The sequence below is a fragment of the Coccinella septempunctata genome, chromosome 8 (assembly GCF_907165205.1).
Source record: "Coccinella septempunctata chromosome 8, icCocSept1.1, whole genome shotgun sequence".
NCBI lineage: Eukaryota > Metazoa > Arthropoda > Insecta > Coleoptera > Coccinellidae > Coccinella > Coccinella septempunctata.
Genome location: NC_058196.1, coordinates 25,984,406 through 26,006,988, shown reverse-complemented (window position 1 = coordinate 26,006,988; position 22,583 = coordinate 25,984,406). Strand labels below are relative to the sequence as shown.

Sequence of the window (22,583 nt, the reverse complement as noted above, 5' to 3'; positions counted from 1 at the left end):
CGCGAAGGACAGGTCTTTGATGTTTTTCTCTATTTTCTGGGGAGAAAATTTAAATGAAAATCTGTTAAATTCAACGTATAAATCTATTGCAGAAATTTGAATACAGGCACGTATTTGGTCGATAACGACCACAATAAAATCTCAATCTCTTTCACACATGCAAAGTGTGCAAAGCAATAATCATTAAAATTTCATCAACAAAATCTTGGATTAAAAATTCTCTTTTCTCAATCGCACAACAACAATAAGAATATGACCAAAAATCAGATGAATTTCAGAGGAGCTTTCAGGACTCTGGACAAACAAAAATTGGAACCTTCTACCTTTTTCTGCGACCAGCGACCGTCGTTCGCCTGGGGTTGCTGGTGAACTTTTCGATCACCAGACTTTCCTCGCACAGTACGGCGAATTCTTTACACTCAACCGCACTTCCCGCACTTTTCCGTCGTCAACGATTAACACTCTTCGTTTCGACTCTATACGAAATTCCCAAAATCCTATATCCGATCTATACCACAAATAAAAACAATGTTACGCCCTGAACTGACTTTAACCACAGTACTAATTCCCTTACACTATTCCCCGAATAGCTTGTACCCGTCTCCCTTTTTGAGACCTAACTCCGAAAAATACTTCTATATTTCTCGAACTGCCGAATCTACTCTCGGACTTCCAAATCTACCCTATTAGAATCCCGGATTCTACTTCCGTCTTCCCGACGTATATTTTCTTCGACCAACTTCCCACTGACTCCCTTCCCTTTTTTGGTTCCTTTTTATCATTCCCCTTCTTAGACCAAAAACCTAAATTTCCTCTCCACCTCTCGTGGGTGTATCCAGAATTATTCTACGACGCGCTAACCTTGCATTTTTCTGAACTAATTGAATTAGCCGGTTAAAACTCAAGAGCCTGCTAATTCTTACAACGCCGAATCAATTATCTTCGAATATTGAATTGATATATAAGCTCTTATTGGCGAGTTATTATCTAAACTAAACCGTTTTCCTTTTAACTTAAAATCAGCCTCAAGTCCGACATGAAACTCTACTTCTTCGACACTTATCTTCTTACTGGAAAAATATCATTCATACGCTTGTCATCAAAACCTTTATTTTCAATTATCTTGAACGTTGAGAGCCTGAGAAAGAATTTCCCAGCCCAATATTCTACCAGCATATATATCTCTTCAATATTCCTATTTATTACAGAACAATAACTCATTAGAAGTGTCAGTGTGAAGTTTGAGGTCAAAAAAGTAAACCAGAGTTACGCAATAAAATAAATGAAAGAAGATGTCCACCGAAATTGTGAAAATCGAAAAATTGGAGTATCGAGCCATCATCAAGTACCTGTATTTAAAAGGGTTAAGAGGTAAGCAGATTTACGAAGATATGCTTAATACCATTGGTGATCAATGTTCTTCGTATGCAACCGTGGAAAATTGGACTGCAAGCTTCAAAAGAGGTAAATTTTCCATTGAAGATGATGACCGATCGGGAAGGCCAGTTTCTGTGTCAGTCCCAGAAAATATCGATGCAGTACATGACATGATTTTATCAGACCGTCGAATTGGGCTAAAACGGATATCTGAAGCACTGAATATTTTATACGAACGGGTTCATCATATAGTTCACGTCAATTTGGACATGAGAAAAATTGCTGCAAAATGGATCCCCAAATGTTTGAATGTTGACCAAAAGCGTGCAAGGGTAGAAGCATCGCGATCGATCTGTGCTCCATTTGAAAATAATGCTGACTTCCGAATTGTTACTATGGATGAGACTTGGGTACATTTCTACGATCCAGAAACAAAGCAACAATCGATGGAATGTCGAAACTGTGGTTCTCCAAGACCTAAGAAGTTTCGTGTCAAAAAATCTGCTGGAAAAGTTTTTGCTTCAGTTTTTTGGGATCGCCATGGAGTAATCATGATTGATTTTTTGGATAAGGGTAGAACAATAACCGGAGATCTCTATTCGACATTACTGACCACTCTATGGAAAAAAATTGAAGAGGAAAAACGCGGAAAGCTATCCAAAGGTGTTTTGTTTTTGCAGGACAACGCTCCTGCACACGAATCTCATGTTGCCATGCAAAAAATTCGTAATTTAGGATTTGAATTACTAGTACACCCGTCGTATTCACCAGATTTGGCTCCATCCGACTATCATTTCTTTCCTCAACTGAAAAAAGGGATTAAAGGTCGTAAATTTTCTTCCAACGAGGAGGTTATAAAAGCTGTGGAGGTCTGGTTTGCAGAGCAAGAAGAAACATTTTTTTCTGAAAGGTCTAGAGACGTTGCAGGTTCGCTGTATTGAATGTATTCAATTAAGATTAGAATATGTTGAGTAATAAAATATTTTGACATTGAAATTTTGTTTGGTTCTATAGTAGGCTAAGAATTTTTCAATATATATCCTCGTACCTACTATTACCTAATAGTATTTATTTGTTTATAACAGTTTTTTACCGAGGTGCATTTTACATTTTTTCGTCGACCTCTAAATACCATGATTGCCTATGAATTCAAAGTGGTTGTGGTTTCCAAATCCCTTTTGGACTCTACCAAGGATAGATAGACTAGTAGAACTAGTACCAGTCGAACTGTGTTGATGAACAGGAATAAGAAATGACTCCATATCAAAGTTATACTTAACCCAACACTCGATACATTCTAAATCTCCGCTAATCAAAAATTATGGACGTTAATGAGTCAAAAAGAGGCGACAGACCGTCTATAGGCTAATCGCCAGTATTCAAATTTGTTGGCTTGTTCACACGATAATCCAAGTCAAAGACTATCCATTATAAACGAAATTAAGTGGCAATCATGTCACCACGGCTTTCGTTGTTGACTAAAGGATTATCAATTTCGACGTCGTCGACGCCAGCGTCTCTGAAACCGTTTAAACTCCCGCGTTGTCGTTGCGGGTTGTGATCGTTCTCGCCTAATTTGCAACCCCCGATTTGGGACAATTTGAATAGGGGTAAGTTTGTGAATGAGCTGTTCTTTGAATCGATAAGCGTACGAGGATATATTGAAAAATTCGTAGCCTACTATAGAACCAAACAAAATTTCAATATCAAAATATTTTATTACTCAACATATCCTCCTCTTTATTGGATTCATTTATTACAGCGAACCTGCAACGTCTCTAGACCTTTCAAAAAATATGTTTCTTCTTGCTCTGCAAACCAGACCTCCACAGCTTTTATTACCTCCTCGTTGGAAGAAAATTTACGACCTTTTAAACTTTTTTCCAGTAGAGGAAAGTGATGATAGTCGGATGGAGCCAAATCTGGTGAATAAGGGGGGTGTTCTATAGTAATATCAACCCTAAATCACGAATTTTTCATGGCAACATGAGATTTGTGTGCAGGGGCGTTGTCCTGCAAAAACAAAACACCTTTGTACAGCTTTCCGCGTCTTTTACTTTAAATTTTTTCCCGTAGAGTGGTCAGTAATATCGAATAGTAATCTCCGGTTATTGTTCTAACCCTTATTCAAAAAATCAATCATTATTACTCCATGGCAATCCCAAAAAACTGAAGCAAGAACTTTTTCAGCAGATTTTTGGACACGAAACTCCTTAGGTCTTGGAGAACCAGAGTATTGTCATTCCATCGAATGTTGCTGTGTTTCTGGTTCGTAGAAGTGTACCCAAGTCTCATCCATAGTAACAATTCGGTTTAAGAAGTCTATATCGTTTTCAAATAGAGCACAGGTCGAACGCGCTGCTTCTACCCTTGTACACTTTTGGTCAACATTCAAATATTTGGAGATCCATAATGCAGCAATTTTTCTCATGTCCAAATTGACTTGAACTATATGATGAACGCGTTCATATGAAATATTCAGTGCTTCCGTTTTAGCCCAATTCGACGGTCTGATAAAATCCTGTCATGAACCGCATCGATGATTTTAATTCAACAACCATCCAAAATGCTTCTAACTTGACAGTTCAATTGGAAAATTGCAAAAGCTAAGGATTACGTTTAGACACGAAATACCGACGTTCCAAATGCCATAGCCTACTTGACGACAAATTTTTTTGAACGCACGTTAGATGTCTAATATCATATATTTAGCTTGTAATTCTGAAGGAATTCTGTTATTGTTATAGTGTTTTATGTTTGTTAACCTGGAAACAACAAAAACGTTTGAACGTTCAGAGTTGCTATGTAATGAAATGTCAAATGGTAACTTTTGTATGAAAATGAACAACGATAACGAGAAATGGTTATCTACATATTGAAGATGAATATCACACCTAATTATAGTGATTGCAAGCTGAATTCCTCATTATTATAGAAAACGAAATACAAATCGGGAGAAGAATATTCGATATTTATCGCCAACGAAATTGCAGTAACTCATTTATTGTATTATATACTTCTCTGGTGACAAATGGAATGTAACTAGTGAGTTTATGCTTTTTTTTGTATGATATACATGGTAGCTTTTTTCGATATTAGGCTCACAGAACCTATTCACTCGAAGTGTACCTATAATAAGGGTTTAACCCCACTCCTCCTATCTAGGAAATTCTGGTTATGGCTCAATTTCCACAACTCATATCCTTGTCAATCACCCAACCTTTCCACGCTATGGTAGCAACCTATCTACCAATACCAACAAAGACATGAATAAAATAACCATACCAAGACCAGTCGTCCGTTAGAAAAGGCCATTCAAGCCATACAGCCCGGGCTGTCATGTCACACATGGTAGCTGACACTTGTAACATTCACCCAGATTGAAATGTTCCAGCACAAAGGGTCACAATGATGGCTGGATGCAGGCCAATGAAATCCGCAGCATCCCAACATCTCCGGAATACCCACCTCCGATTGGTCGTATGGATACCCTCGCGCAAGCAGCTGGATACGCTCCGCCCACCACAGAACGGCCCGTCGACGGATACCAGCAAGGCCACAGAATGGCATCGACGGTCGCGACGAAAACTATGTAGTTCTGTGTTACGGTCACGCGACTCTGTGGTGTGTCTATATATATGTGTATATATAGAGGGGATTTTGAGCAGTGAAAATGATGATGATGGATGTTGGGATGTACGGAAATCATCACGGAAGTTCTTATAATCCAGACCCTAATTTCTTCGGGTACACTGACGCTTCGAATCAACACGTAGCCCATTACCCTCCGTATCAGTACGAAGACCAGCAGTTCTTGTACCCCGCGAGCGACGTTTTAGACAGTCCGCCGTCACCGGTTGAACTCAACTACTACCCCCAACAAATCCTCCCCGAAAACCCCATAATCAACACTGATACAGGCCTAAGTTACACTAATCTAGATTACGGACATTCCAACCCTGCGTTTCCTCCAAATTACGAATTACCTTACCAAAGGGGACCACAGGATCACGTGAGACATCACGAGGAGGTTACAGGTACCAACGGACATGTTTACACCGGTGAAAATAAGTATCATATTGGACATGATGTGGCGTACCATTCCCATCTGGTGCCATCTGGAAGCCCTCCGAACTCCTGCATGGAGTACCAGCATCTTCAGAGGTACAAGGAGGAAGTGGATGGTGACAGGATGAAAAATCACCATGTGCATTCGATGAATCCAGTGCCGACGCAACAGCCAAGCTTGCCAACTTATAAGTGGATGCAGGTCAAGAGGAATGTTCCCAAACCAACAGGTGAGTCAGTGCCCCACATAGTTTAACTCTCCTTCTTGGATAAACTATTTATTTATCTGATATTACTCGAATCGTTTTTACTGTCACACATCTGTTTCTAAGAGTAGTCCCTTCTCCGTTTATTTTTGATGTTCAACCAACAACCAACTCAGCATCACTGTTGATTGAATTGATATGGTCGATACTTGGTGAAAATCCTTAAACAGATTAAGGTTCTAACTAGAAGGTGTCCTTTGACCACTATAAGTAGGTATGCCTTTAACGACCTGAAGATGCTATTGTAATATCGACACAAGTGAAGTGGTTCAAATTATATGTTCAGTTCCTAGCTAAACATTGATGCTTAGTTGTTATTGTAACTTCGTGAATTGAGTGTTACATTAGCTGAAGGCAATAAGGCATCAAGTGTTTATGGATATTCCTTGGATGTTCCAACTTTGGTAACAACGTGTGACATGGTATATGAAGACATAGCGAAATAACGAAATTCTATGAATACCATTCGAGGTGTATTCTTATTTATTTATTCAGTATCTCCTCACACAAGGAGTCCTTCTTTTGCATGTGGATTGAATTCCATTTCTAACCCTCACACATGCCATGTGAGATCTCGGTCGAAGATAGTTCCACACCACTTATCGTGACCCTTCACGTATAATATAGGTGTAGGAAATTCACCCTTGGCATAGCTAATTTAACTTCAGATCAATTCTTTCCATGCGGTGCTATATTTAAGTATCAGAAAAATCTATGAATGATTGATTGTTGGGCACCCACCTATCAATTTATCTTGGTACACAGATCTGCCAAGTATTATATAATTTCTTTTCTAATTATGAACCTTTGGAATCGAGATCGATAAAAACCAAAACCTCTTCCGAAATTAGGTAGCTATCTACCGATTATTTTAATATTACAACTTATTCTGCGAAACAGTTCAATCACACTAAAACAAGAAGCCACTGCCACAATCTTCTGCTGAGCTTTTTCATCTCTGTCTGATTCCCCGTTAACATTTGATCTACTATAGTCTATATCCTATCCAGGTATACTGAAATCAACATGATTTTCAAGCTAGCAAGTATGAAACTACACTTAGCTTCCTAGGCCCCTGCCTGAAAACGACCTGCATGGCTATAACAATGCTAAAATCTATATACAGGGTGAGCCTTTGACTCGTACAAATATTTCAACAGTAGATTCTTGAGGTCGAAATAAAGACTCTTATTCCATACCATTTTTTCCTATTCGGCCCTGATAAAAAGTTATACCCATTACGAGTTTTCATAATGAGCTATGCCAACGCTGGAGAAACAAAATTCCCTTCAGAATGACAAGCTAAATCTTTGACACTACACACCTTCTAAACAGAGTTGAATTCAGCCAAAGTTGGTACCCATGCAATTTTACGAATTTCACATATGTCATCAAAATACTCAAAAACTTTCAAATATTCATTATTCATTAGATAGCATCCAACTTAGTTTCAAGAGTTGGGTTCTTTGAATTTCTGGTATTTTATGGTACGTACTGGTTTTTATGGGAAAACTGGAAGACGTGGGTGATATCTGGTGTCCGAAAAAGATTTATCAAATAAATAGAAAATTATATTCCGAAATTCATTTCATTCGATAAAACCGTTTGTGAGATTGTTTTTCAACAGCCTGTATCTTTTAAACCGTGCCAATTTGGAAAAAATGGTAAGGGAAAAAAGTACTTCTTTTGACCTCAAGAATCTACTGTTAAAATATTTGTACGAGTCAAAGACTCACCCTATGTAGTATGAGTTTTGACTTGGACATGGTATATTTCAACAATAGATTCTTCAGGTCAAAAGAAATACTCTTTTCCTTTACCGATTTGGCCTACATAAAAAGATTTAGCCATTTAAGTTTTCATAATGGGCTATGCCACCTCTGGAAACCAGACACTATTTTTACAAATATCAACTATACCATTTTAACCTTGGAAATAAAGCTACTATATATAAGAAAAACAAGCATTAACTCACTTTTTCGATTGCATTTAGTGAACGATGTAGCATACAAAAAATGAGTTACGGCAGTTTCGTTGGCGATGAATTCTGAATATTTTACTCTTGATTTCTATTTAATACTAGCTTTTAAATTGATCTCCAATAAGTAATCATTTATCATCTTTGTTGTTGTTATCTTGTTAAATTCCGTACAAGAGTTACCAGATACAAACAAAACCTATTTAATCTTTCGTTTTTTCATAAAAATGATATTTTCTCTGAACGTTGAAACGTTGCCAAGTTAACAAACACAAAACACTATAAATCTGCAAAATTCCTCTCAGAATAACAAGCTAAATCTACGACACTATAGTACTACCCAAAGTACCCAGTTTCTTGAATATGAAATTACTCGAAAACGGCTTTATTATATGAAAGAAAATGAGGAATACTTTTATTTTCGAAAGTGGTGTTTAGTGGTTTAGTTTAGTTCATTATTCTGAAAGTTGGGTTCTATGAATTTCTGGTTTTTCTAAGGTATGATATGGTCATAATGTATATAAACTAAACTGCGGAATATAAAGGTGAAATTTAGTGTTCGAAGAAGAGGTATAACTGAAAATTACATTTTTTCGTGGATTTTCAACAGCCTGCATCTTCTCATTCGAGCATAATCAAAAATAAAGGTGAAAGAAAAAGTGTTTTCATTACCTCAGGAATCGGTTGAAATACTCACCCCATATATTATAATATTGGGGTTTTTGGAGTAGAAAACAGATTTCTTGTCTTATTTTCAATTGCTCCATCCTTTGATATTGAAAAAGACTCTTCCTCCCTTCCACCATTTATGAAAAGAAAGAGGAATGGTCCCAACACTGAACCTTGTGCTAGGCCATATCTATTTTCCCTTAAATACTACAACTAATTTCACTCAGAGACGTCAGACGTCTTGATTATTTTCCAACGGTCAGATTTTCATATATCGAATCTCAGGAGTGCTGATACGGGAACTCTAATATCCCTGTGAGTATGCGGGCGTCAAGTTAATTCAAGGGCAAAATTATTCAAGAATTGATCGCATGCTCTACTCTCTGAAGTCCATGAACGGGTAGATAGGCACGCAATCAGATGACCGACAAGCTGTGGGATCACGTGCATTGTCACATAACTTTATCACGAAAATATGGAAGAGTGCTAAATACATTAATTTCGGAACCACTTCAAGAGTAGAGAGTCAATAAAGACATTACACAGCAAGGCGTTCGTCGAAATTCTGATGTCTGAAATCATGATCTCAATCTACCTATTGCAAATGTGTGCATATATCACACATGATGTGAATTTGTTATTATATGTACTTCTTCATTCCCTTGAAAGCAAAAAATTTGGTTATACGAATTTCTTTCACTCTTGTATCCTAACTTTCATCCACGTATAGCCTCAAAACCCGCGGAACTTTCCACCCTCCTTTGAATAAATCGAATTGTCAATAAAATCCCGTCGAGAATCATCCCCAGCAGTTTTTTCTGGTAACGCTATTCCCAGCAAAAAGTCAACAGCCATTTTCCGGTTCATAAATGGGTCTCGTGAAGTTCGATCCCGACATAAAACAACCCCCAGGGGTGGATTGTAAGCTTAGACGGGCATTGCGTCTTGAACAAATTCAAATAAAACTTTAATGGACTTTGTTTCGGCTGTGTTTGCGCCCGCATGTTGTGTAACTTTACCTCAGCTTTGTGATGCAGTGGCGGGCTGGCCTAGGAATAGCTGACTGTTATTGGAAAAAGTCGGAGCTCGAAATAGTTATTTACGTACCAAGGACGAAAAAGTGTATATTACAGTCGATTCCGCACATTGCCGAGGCGCAGCCGAGGCTATCAAGTAGGCATGACAGTTATTTTCCGAGGTGCATATTACAACATAACTTTAGAAAGTAAGTGCTCACTTGTGTGCTGTAAATCCCACCTGGACGTAGTTGCCAATTCTCTCATCTCCGGAGGAGTGTCATTCATATCCATATCGCTTTCGTCACAGGCACTTAGGTTTTTGTCAAATCCTGGCTCTCGAAATTGATAAATCGCCACTGTTGTATTTGTTTCTATGCGACGAAAAGAGCGGACGAAAAGTGTTTAAGGACGAAAAGTATCTGATGCAGATGAAAAATACTTGCATCAAAAATAGTAGCCTTGTGAGTTGTCATGTACATCAGTTAAGAAAATTCATGATTTAGGACAGAGTTTCCCTAAAGTCTGAGATCACAGAACACCTACTTCATCTTTCATTTCAAGTAACCCCTTATTATAATCATAATTTTTTTATTAGAAATAGGAGACATTTTTAAAGTGATTGCAATCGAAGACTCTTTGATTCAAAAATCACAAAAATCTTTCATAAATTTTAAGAGAAATGAGATAAATGCAATTATTTCAAGTGTGTGAAGCACTTTTCAATCTTCGACAAATTTTTTTTTTGTTCTTAATGGTGCTTCTTCCTGCCGTTCAAATTCGCAAACCTCCCTATTTTCTGAAAAAGATTTCAGGACAAATAATAAGCCCAACACTTTTGTTTTTCTTGATCGACCATTGTTTTATACAGGATAAATGATATACTCCCTATTTTAACAGTACATTTCGAAGGTCAAAAGCAACAATTTTTTCAGATAAAATATAAGATGAAAAGATACAACCATTCTTAGTCACCATTCCATTTGATCAACGAAGTACTACATATTTATAATAAAATAAATGAGTATCTGCAATTTCGTTGGCGATAAATATTGGTAATTTTTCCTTTGATTTGTGTTTCATTTTCGATGATAATAAAGAATTCAGATTGCAACCACACATATCAGCTCTGTTATTCATCTCCAACATGTATAATCACTCATTATCGTCGTTTATTTTATTTCGTACAAAGTTATCAAATTCGTACAATCTAACCTTTCAATTTATATCATTTCTGAACGTTCAAACGTTTTTGGCTGCTATTCTCGAGCATTCGCAATATATGCGATCGTACGCATCGAAAAACGTGATGTTTTTAACTGCAAATAGCAGAGTTTTCCAGAGTTTCACCAAAGCATTTTGTTTAGCCCATATGAAAGCACCAAATTCTTTGGTGAAACTCTGGAAAACTCTGCTATTTGCAGTTAAAAACATCACATTATTTTTCGATGCGTACGATCGCATATATTGCGAATGCTCGATAATACCAGCCCTTATTCTTTGCCTGGTTATGAAACATAGAGCACTATAATGACAACAAAATTCGTTTCACAATAACAAGCTTAACTTATTTGCTTTCGTTCTCAAGTTTTTGCCAGAAGGTGGGACATTAAATAAAAAATAATAATATCTGAAAGACATTTGAGAGGTAAATTTCCTTACAAATAATTGTTCAAATCTCTTTGCTGCTACGAAGAGTCTTCAATTCGTGATAAGGAAAATTACTTAGGAATGATTCAATTTCGAGATTCTTGAATCTGTAATAATACAAATTTCTCATCAATTTTTCCGCCTTTAGACTCATTCCATCGAAACATTGATACTTCTTGCCCAACCCCCTTTGTTTCGACCGTTCATCAGAATTAGCGTGTCCCAACAGTTCAGACCTGACTAATAATGCATGACTGGCATATTTCACGTCATTCGTTAGAAACGAAGAACGTCAAAGATTTCGATCTAAATGTACAACCGAAAGTCACCATTCCCAGCGTCCTCAAAAAAAAATTCCGTCGTAAGATGTTTAATTATCGTGTAATGACAAACTGGAAGCAATATTTTGTAAACGTCGAAAGGCTCGACTGTTTCCGACCTGAGAAATTCACTATTCATTTTCGTGTTCAACATAATTCAGAAAATAATATAAAGGGGAGAGTTAGCGGATTTCCGGAAATAATTCAACCTCTTGTGATAATCTATGAGTGGAATAATCGACGTATATTTTAATATGAGAGAAATACATTAATTTCTCACACAAAAAATGACATTAAAGCATATTCACCTAGTAGAAGTGTTCGAAAACGGTGGCTTATGGCAGATTTGAGCTGCAAATAGAGCGTTGCTGACTCATTTGATTGAGGGACAAAATAAAAAAAACGTGATAATTCGAAAACTGCATTAACAAACGAAAGTTCAATTAAATATTAGGAACAGTCAACATCACAGAGCAGTGGAACAATTTTCTTAAGTTCTGTATCTACAACGTAGTAAGGTATGGTACACATAAATGTAGTTAATGCCAAAACGACGTTACCACAACCTGCACAAATGGCAAAAGTGCTTGCCAAAAAAGCAGGAACTGATTGGTCTGCACTCACCTCTATGTGAACACAAAAGAGACAGGTAATGGCCCGACTTACATTTCTCTCTTTCTATAAATTAGCTGGCATTGCTCAGTCCATGTCTCTATGTCTATGGTTTCGACAAGCGTCTTAACCTCACATTTTCTTCCCCTACTGTGTGAAATGTGTCAAATTTGCAAGGCCACCTAACTGCTTTTATAAAAGCGAATGGACCAGAGTAGAAACTGAGCTCTACTTTCGAGCAGAATCCACTTGACAAGAAATTTTGTTAACGCATATATTGATGACAAATTGACAAATGACAATTCTTCTTCTTCATCTCGTTTGGGTTCCTACCAAACTCGGAATTCGCAATGGTGAAAACTTCAAACGTTAAGACATAATGCGCCTTATAACCATAATTTGGCCAATTACCGGAGAAACTTTTCATTATGCCAATCGTGTAAGTGTATAATGAGAGCTATTTTTTCTATCGAACCGACTCGGAAAGCTTTTAGTGAGTAGCGGCAAATCGTTATCGGTTCGCGTGGATCTGGGTGCCCGAAAGATCTCATCAAAGTGGCCTTTCGAATTTGACATCAGTCACATGTATATGCCTCATTTTTATTTACATGTTTCAGACGAACGCCAAAGACTTGGAGAACCCCTCGCTGTTACTGAATATTCAATTTACGCCAGGAACGCACGTCCGATAGCTTTTTTATTAATTTAGTTGTAGAATAATAAATGGGGGTGGAAAATGTTATTGAATGTGTAGATTGTGATAATTTTTCCCTTGTGGAAAGTTCTGGGTATGAATATTTTTGACTTGTTCAACTTTTTAATTCTTTTTTGAATTCACATACTTTTATTATTGATTCCATTTGTTTAAAGTCATTCGTGAAAACTGTGTTTATATTTCTCATCGAAAACCTCTGAGACATTGAATGTTTTTACAGGAATATTTGTCTCTTCTATTACTACCCTAAATGGTTTTAGTTTCGACACACGAAAAATATCATCTTTGCAAAATGAATTACTACTTGAAGATTGATTGCCTATTCATCAAGTTCTTAGAAATTATATTTCTATTGCTCTGTTTCATACATACAAATAGATAGACTTCGTATGACAAATACAGGAAAATTTCATATCTGTTCTCTATTTACCTGTTGGCAAAATTGAATTTTATCGTTGGTTTATATTAGTCATGAGGAGAAAATTAACTATGGTATAAATAGGAACAAGGAAGCATGTTTTCATTATTTGTTATACAGAAAATAACCCACGGTCTAGGAACAGAAAGATGTTGAGCAGGCGCAATAGCTACCCAAAATTTGGTAAAGGAGGTATCAAAGCTCATGTCTAATGAAAATTGGTTGTCAAACTAAAACCTTAATGAGAAGATTTTTATAACATGAGTAACTTAACCACTTCATGTGTTTCGTTTCCACAGAAGCATCTTATATGTTGAAAAATTCTTAGCCTACTATAGAACCAAACAAAATCTTCAATGTCAAAATATTTTATTAAATTTATTAAATGCACCCAATTGATACATTTATTACAGCGAACCTGCAAAGTCTCTAGACCTTTAAAAAAAATTTTTTTCTTCTTGTTCTGCAAACCAAACCTCCCCAGCTCTTATTACCTCCTCGTTGGAAGAAAATTTACGACCTTTTAAACTTTTTCCATTTGAGGAAAGAGATGATAGTCAGACGGAGCCAAATCTGGTGAATAAGGGGGGTGTCCTAGTAATTCAAACCCTAAATCACGAATTTTTTGCATGGCAACATGAGATTTGTGTGCAGGGACGTTGTCCTACAAAAACAAAACAACTTTGGATAGCTTTCCGCGTCTTTTCTCTTTAATTTTTCCCCGTAGAGTGGTCAGTAATGTCGAATATCTCCGGTTATCGTTCTACCCTTATCCAAAAAATCAATCATGATTACTCCATGGCAATCCCGAAAAACTGAAGCAAGAACTTCTCCAGCAGAACCAGAGTGTCGCCATTCCATCGATTGTTGCTTTGTTTCTGGATCGTAGAAATGTACCCAAGTCTCATCCATAGTAACAACTGGGTTCATCGTTTTCAAATCGAACGCGATACTTCTACCCTTCAACCCTCTGTAATTTGTACTGTTAATAATAGATTTGTTTCCAACTGCAAGAAGGAATATTGAATATTCAGCAATTCTCTATCCCAAAGTCTTAAAAATCCTGGGAGCAACATTTACTTTTGTCAGTATTAGTGCATGATATTTAGCTATTTTTGTCTGTTAATAGGAGATTTAGTACGAATAGTTGTTTATAAGAATCTGACCTATTGATTATCGAGACCATAATGTGTTTTGTGCTATCCATTTCTGGTATCCAACAATATATTGAAAACACGTTATCTGTCTGTATGCGGATAATAAATATTTCATCATTAGCTGTCCACTATTTGGTTCAGGGGATTTGATTCTTGATAAGATATGGCACATTTTTCAATCTGAATATACTTCTATCGGGTGTTGTATTGAAAAATGTTTCATCGTGATTTCACCACGAGGTGAATTTTCACGTTTTATCTGTTTGCGTAGATTAGTATTGTTTGCACTACCAGTTTCATGAAAATAGTCGCACAAATGAGGCCAAAAACAAAAACAACTGGGTAGTAATCTAGAGAAGAAGTAATAATTGGTTTATGAGGTCTAAGTTACTACTAAGGTGATTCCCATCATCAATAATTTATATGAGTTCTGACTTCTGTCGAAAAAAACTCACTGTCTGAAACATCCTGAAAAGTAGGGTGTTCCATTTGAAAAAAATGCTAGCCAAGAATTCTGTAGACTCTACTGTCTACTAGGGGTCGAGTTCTTGTCTTGATGACAATCTTCTTGTCTTGTGGAAATAGGTGTTTCATGTTAAAATATGTTATCTTTTCACAAATAAACACGTTTTAGCGTAATCATGGTAAGACAAGATATTTCAAGATTTCTTGGTTTCTCGACAAGAAATCGGTATAAAATTTCGTGTCTTTTCTTGAAATTCTAAAATTTCTTCTTGTTTAGAAATCAAGACAGGATCTTGAAATTTCCGAGAACTTGGCGACCCTAGAGCCTTCAACATTGTACTTCCATGATAATCCCTGTTAAATTTACTGTGACCGATACATCATCTTGTTCAAAAATCCTAACCTGTTAACGATAAGGATTCAATGATCTATTAAAACAAAAATCATGTTCTACGTCGATTCCGCTCAACCAACAACGTAACGAACGTACCCATGTGATAAATCTGAAGGCGCCTGGTTCTCCCGAAACCTTCGAAGTCATGTTTGTTTGGGTCTCGAAGCTCCGGACAAATAAACATTGAACATCTTCAGGAGGGCATCATCTCGAGTAAGAACAATCACAGTGATCTGTGTCCACTCGAGCGTGGGCTCAAAATCGGTTGACCTGTCCGTCAACGTTTCGAGTTGATACTGATACACCAATCTTTTTCAGGTATCGTCTTACCCGGTGCGTCCAGTCCTGCAGGAAACTGATACTCTGGATTCGTGAAATGTCGGTTCGAATACGGTGCAAAATTTGGTGTCACTGACATCCGAGTTTGTTTTTTATCTGCTGAAATAATTCGATGATCTGTTCACTCGATGAAACATTTGCCGTTTGAGTGGTTCGAGGGTTGCCACTTACAGTTCTTACGATTGAAACAAGTTGGAACTTTGCACTTGCATTTTGTGGATTTATCTTCATTCGAGTTGAAAAAAAGCGCATCAAATTCATTGTCTCAGACTAATATTTCTAGTCTCTTGTCTCTCTTGAACAGTTTCTGATTTATTATTATTTTTGGGTATTTTATTCCTGTATTATTAGTCTTGGTTAGCCAAGACCTATAGCCATAGCCAAGACCTATGGAGATCTTTCTGGGAAAACAAAACTTTCATAAAACTATGCTCAGTGATTTTCGTGTTATAAGATGTTAGGAGTGACAATTGACAAAATATTTGACAATTTGACGTACAGTGCATGTGCAGGTCAAAAATTGACATATTTAGTGGATAAGCTGTCGTAATTTTGCATATAGAATCCCTTTCTCTGCAAAACTCACTCCTGAATGAGACAGCTGAATAAATTAATGTGCAAACTTACTTAAAACATGAAAATTCGTATTTCCTCAAACTTCCATATCTCGCGTTCAAAAACTATGCATGAGCATCATCGGGAATAAATGCCGCAGGGCGCAGATAAGGGTTGCATTCATTTTCATATCCATGTCGAAAGCTCTCTTCGAATGGAACATTATTTTGGATTGAATGAAAAATGTTTATCGTGAGTTATCCTTGAAAGTTAGATATATGGCATGCACAAGTTGAGTCTTTGACTCGTACAAATTTCGAATTTTTGGTATTTTTATGGTACGTTATGGTTATAATAACTCACTGCTAGAGTGAAATACTATCAAAATGGAACATCTGATTTCGGAGTTATGTGAAGACAAACATACAAACAAACAAACAAAAACGCAGATTTTCATATGTACAATAATTTAAGGATAGTTTTGAAGCTATAGGTATATACGTACACTAACCTACAAAATACGGAATATCTCAATTTCTGATATTCGAAATACCAATTCCTGTCCATTGAGCATGCCAAACTCATAGAAAATTCTTACATCCATATTTGACACTCTCTAACCTCAAATGTCAAATGCTTATAACTTTCTTATTTTCCCTTCAAAAATAATCTTAAAATCTCCATGTTCACCGACTCGTGAAATTTGGGCCAAAATAATCTCTTATCGAGGCCGTTTATTGACAGCAAACAATTTCATTTGCCTCCAGACCGTGGACAGATAAACCCTTGCATCACCAATTAAAATCAGTTTTGGTTTTGCGTTTTCCAGTGCCGGGTCCCGTGTCACGATGGCGTCCGTCATTTATAATTACCACCGTAGCGTGTACTCGACACTGGCCTGTCAAATCAGATTAATGAATGTATCCCCAGACTTGCACCTTCAGCGTCCGAGGGCTGCCCAATTAAGTCCGTGCTATTTATTTGGCTCTAATTAATTAAAAAGATTACGGAAGGACTGTGGTCATTGTTTGCTGGTTGGTGATCGATTTTTGTCAGTTTACTTTTTATTTTTAGTATTTCAAAGGTGGAAATTGGGTTAAAAGGGTTACGAATATTCATGGATATTTTGATGAAAGGGCCACAAGAAGTATAGTATAGTAAGATAGTAAGGAGTGAAATTAAATGAATGCTTACCTACTCGCTGAAGTTAAAGCAACTATTCTGCCTTTATGAATCATATGGTGCATTTTGGTAGCTGCTGTGGCAAATATCTGATGAAAAGGTTATTGGTCCATAGAACTAGAGTTCCTATTCGTTAATCTAAAACTACGTAACCTAACCTAAAACTACTTTGAAGTTCTTATTTATTGTTTATTATTTCATCGGAATTGGTTTGAGTTACTTCTTTTCCTTCTGGATGATATTCGTCCTCTAGTTGTCTAGTCTATACGACTCTTCAGTACGTCTATTGCTATTGGTGGCTTATTTAATTCCTTGTTGATGTATTGATGCATGAATTTGGATTTATTTGTTCCAGGCTCTTGAATATCGCTATAAAATCATTTTTATTTTGGTATTTCTCACTTGTAGAACCTCAGCGATATTTTTTGAAATTTACCACTTACCACTTACCACGGTTCCTATTTATTGGGTTTTCAGTGCCGACATACCGCACCTGACAAGCCGCCACTGATGCCGAAATGGATGCTTGCTCTTCTAGAAAGCCTCTGGTCCCGAGAAAATTATCACCAAATACGACTATTATAGTCGGCCAGCTCTTCATTGGCATCCCAAATCCGATTTACTTATACCTAGGCGCGATCCGTTTCGAACTTTTCGGAATTCAATCATCAGGGTTGAAGGATCGATCCTGGTGCTGCTCCCGCATCAAACAAAACAAATTTCCTACTCACCTTCCTTAACTTATAATGGAATAATAAAGCTACTGGTACAGTAGATAAAAGCTGCAGAAATATGCGAATATGAATATGTCGGGCTGTCAGACCGCGAAGATTGATCGTTTTCAGCCTCTGTGGAGTTGTGTCGTGTCAGGGGAAGCTAAGCAACGATAAAGCATGAAAATATGCAACACGGAACAATTCAATCTTCCTGCGGCTGTTCGAAAACTTCGCCCTTTATTTCGAATTGGCGGAAATGGACGGCGGTGCGATGGTGTTGGGAGGGGCCAGGAGGGTCATCTGGCGCATAATCTAGCTCTTGGATTGCTCCTAACATGAACAACCAAACAAACATATTCAAGGTGGGCTTTTTAAAACGAAACATACGAGACAACCTCCTTAATTGTTGAAGAAAGTAATTACCAATAATAATTATTTCGTTGTCTAATGTTGACAATTAACAGTTACCATCGTACCCCTAGCTAAGATTACCTAACTACCAACCGAATGATTATCTAAAAGTCAATTATACCATACATTCACGTTAATGTAAGGCTAGTTTATTACCCTAGACAAACGTTTTTTGCTGTCCAGGAAACATGGACTGGGTTAGCTCAACGCATATAGCTAACTTGATCGAAGCGATAACTAATTGATTTTCCAGAATCTGTTTACATTATTTTTTCCAACCAATTTCAAGTTAATTTATTATCCTGCCACAAAACTTCTTGCTACTTGCTCTAAAATCGTTGGATGAAGATACGGCACTTTCTAATCTGCCGTACCTGGCCTGAAGTGCCAGTAGAGGAGCGATGTATTATGAACACCGTTTTGTTTTGTTTTTACGTATTTTTAGTTGCTTTTTTTTTTTCAAGTTATGATGAATATTCAATTCACCTCTTAGTCATGTTTTCTTCTTTACTGATTATCCTATATTTTCTGTAGTAGTATAGCAGTTCAACGTCATCATCGTCGATGAAGTACGAAACGAAGAATTTTCTCCCTAACCATCAGTAAGTCCATATCGAGTACACTCGATTAAATTAATTTTCTCTCGACTTATTATTTTTACGTCAAACCGTCCGTCACAACACGCCCGTAATCTGATGCAATTGTTTCGTGCCTGTAATCTGCGAAGTCCACTCAGCCTGCTTGACCAGCTGTCGGACTGACTTTGTTTACCCGTTTTGACCACCTCGCTTCACCGAAAGGGTGCATTTGGTTTTCCACGAAGGGTAACGTGCTGTTTAGTTGTGAATAACTACAGGGTTGTTTCGAGGTCTCTAGGTACTTCTTTTCGAGGTAGTAGGCTCTGTGATCATTTTGAGAAATACGCAACGTATATTCTGCTCAGAAGTGGCGTAGACCGAGGATGGGGCAGAGCGAATTGCAACTAATAAACGAAGACAGATTGCAGTTGTTATTAGCTCATTGTCGGATTCAACCTCACACCCAACTAATTGGATTTCTGGCCTCGATTCATCTTGTTGGTAGACTTCTGGCGAGGGAGGGTCCGAGAACTTTTCTCTGATACTTCGAGAAATTGAATGAAACAATCAAACGAACTCCTGATACTGAAAGAAGTTTCGCCATTAGTTAAATTGAAATTCAAAACCGCCAATATTTGTTGTTTCCTTTGAAAAATTGAAGGGATGAGTGAGGACGTCCCTAGCCGGCGTTTTATTGAATTGTGGTGTCTCGTATTACAGGTGCAAAACTAGTGTATTTGTTGTTCTCATAAATAAGGTTTCAATGAGTATTTCACTTCGAAAAAAAATTGTGAAATATAAATGGACTACTCCTTTAGTTTTCTTGATTTTCCCGGTTAGAATCGGTTTAGCCGTTTTCAGGGATATATTTATTGAATTCTTTTGATAAAAAGCATTAAAATTCTCAACAACAAACCATAAATATAGCAATACGATACATTTTTACTAGAGGTTAGTGTGAACGGGGTACCAAACAATTTTGCTTATGATACAAGAGCTTAGGGAAAAATAAAATATAAATGTGGTACATATTCTGAAAGAGCAACTCTTCTAGTAATAAATCTGAGAATTTCATCCATCTAAGTGCAACCGTTCGGTCTTGACGAATTTTTAACTGAACCAAGCTTTTTTAGGATTTTTCGAAGGTCAGCTTTCTAGTCGTTTATCTCTCAATAAAAGTAACCGTAGATGGAAATTTGATACATATTCTGAAAGAGCAACTCTTTTACTAATGAATCTGAGAGTTTCATCTATCTCGGCGCAACCGTTCGGTCTTGACGAATTTAAAACTGAACCCATCTTTTTCAGGATTTTTCGAAGGTCAACTTTCGAGTAGTTTATCTCTCAATAAAAGTAACCCTAGATGGAAATATGATACATATTCTGAAAGAGCAACTATTCTAGTAATAAATCTGAGAATTTCATCCATCTCGGCGCAACCGTTCGGTCTTGACGAATTTTTTACTGAACCCATCTTTTTCAGGATTTTTCGAAGGTCAACTTTCGAGTAGTTTATCTCTCAATAATAGTAATCGTAGATGGGAATGTGATACATATTCTAAAAGCACAACTCTTCTAGGAATAAATCTGAGAATTTCATCTATTCAGGCGCAACCGTTCGGTCTTGAGGAAGTTTCAACTGACCACATCTTCTTGGGAATTTTTCGAAAGTTAACTTTAGCTCTCGATCAATATCATATTCTAATTGAGGAAAGGGTTGGACCATAAGAGTTTACACAACTTCAGTCTGGGAATCGTATTTTGTGGAATATAGGACAGAATTGGAAATGAGTCGGGAAAGGAGTGACTTTTTAACTGCAGTCTGTCTACGAATATGGGGCGGTACCTACAGTGTTTGAAAGAACTGGTAACCATTGAATAGGTGAAGATCTGATAGTTCCACAAATAATTCTCATACATATAAAGATTCAGCTGTGCATCAATTCTTTCTTTGCACATGAGCACTATTAACCCAAGAGGAGCAACAATATTCAGCAGGCAAAAAAACCAAAGCCGTTCGAAGAGCAGTTGCATCAGCACCCCATGAAGTACCAGCTAGTTTATGCAGCTTTTCCTAGTTTTCAACTTCAGACGCAAATTTTCCAAATGGGCTTTGAAATTCAGCGAGTAATCCATCAGCTCAACTTCAATTTTCTATATTTTGATGATTTTTCAAATGGAAACACGAAACCTCGGTTTTACATGGGGTGAGGACGCAAACGCCACTGGAAAAAGTAAATCCTCAGAATTTCTATATCTGTAGATAGATTTCTTTTCTCTATACATCTAAAAACAAAATTACATGTAAGCAAACTATCCAGTGATTCTTCAATTTTTGAGTGGTATATACTCAGTAGGTTCATTAAGTTTTGAACAAGCCTCCTCAGTTACTGTTGAGTAAGATTTGAAGAATCAGTATCTGATTCAAAAATGGAAAGTTACTCACATAAAAGTAATCATTTTGCCTTGTAAAAATCGAATGCCGGATTGTTGGTAAGTGAAATATCTATCCAGGAGAATCGTTTCAACTTGTCGGGACAGCAGGCATCTTATAGATAAGTCAAACGGAAGCCGATCCTAAAGTGTCAGTTCGTTCACGTCAAGTTGGCCAGATAAGAATCAGCAATCCATGTATGGGGTACTTTGCATCCGAGATAAGGTTTTATTGTTTTCATTCCATGCGAAATACTGCGAGCTCGATGTGCTGATGAACTAAATCGATTCCCATGATAATTTGATGAATACTGGATGAATATTTTCCTCAGGAAACCGTTTACCATGGATAACACAGTATGCGACTAGAACAGTACACGACTGTTAATAAGATACTTTCTAGAATAATCAGTTCATTCAGCAATGAATTATTGCTCAATAGTCACTAGTGAATTATGGCATATAAGCCATAAGTGATTTATGAATGCCATAAAGCCAAAGGAAATTTATAGAGTATACTCACTTTATTCAATGATCGTGGACAAACCTTATTTGTGCTCACTTCGAATAATTAAATGCATAAAAAATCTGTCGAATTTACTGACTTCTCTTTCTTTACAGTTCCCAAAGTCCCATCAACAAACATGGCCGATTTTCCTCTGTCATCCGTAGCGTCCTCTCTTATGGACTCGTCCAATCCAGCCTCCAGGAGCTCCTGTCTTGGATCCAACGCCTCCAGCATGCTTGGGCTCAACTGTCTTAACACCGGAAGGACAAATTTCACCAATAAGCAGCTTACGGAGCTCGAGAAGGAGTTCCACTTCAACAAATACCTGACCAGGGCTAGAAGAATAGAGATAGCGTCGGCGCTCCAACTGAACGAAACCCAAGTGAAGATCTGGTTTCAGAACAGGAGGATGAAGCAGAAGAAGAGGATGAAAGAGGGTTTGATACCCCCAGATAGCTCTAGTATGAGTGGTAGTAACAATAATTCCCCAGGGACTACGACCCTGTTACAGAACGAAATATCGGGGAGTAATGACAACAGCCAAGAATCGAATTGATGAAGACGGTACTTCTATAAGTAGGTACTCATCTGGTCTATCAGCTTAAATTATATAATCTAATGTTTGAATCCTTACTAATCGAACTATAGTGTCATCTCCAGGTTTTTTTGGCTCAACGTAATTGTAAGGACAAAGTGTTACGGTATCCTTTCAAACGGGGTGCAGTACATGTATAGCTTCGATCAACTTTTGCCTTC

At 37.2% G+C, this 22,583-nt stretch overlaps 1 protein-coding gene across 1 annotated transcript; it reads left to right on the top strand.

Moving 5' to 3' along the window:
- The first annotated feature begins 4,944 nt into the window (after positions 1 to 4,944).
- On the top strand, positions 4,945 to 22,516 carry LOC123319105 (homeotic protein labial). Its single transcript, XM_044905955.1, has 2 exons — positions 4,945 to 5,675; positions 21,941 to 22,516. The coding sequence occupies exons 1-2, from the start codon at positions 5,051 to 5,053 to the stop codon at positions 22,381 to 22,383; spliced, it is 1,068 nt and encodes a 355-aa protein (XP_044761890.1). The 5' UTR covers positions 4,945 to 5,050; the 3' UTR covers positions 22,384 to 22,516.
- The last annotated feature ends 67 nt before the right edge of the window (positions 22,517 to 22,583 follow it).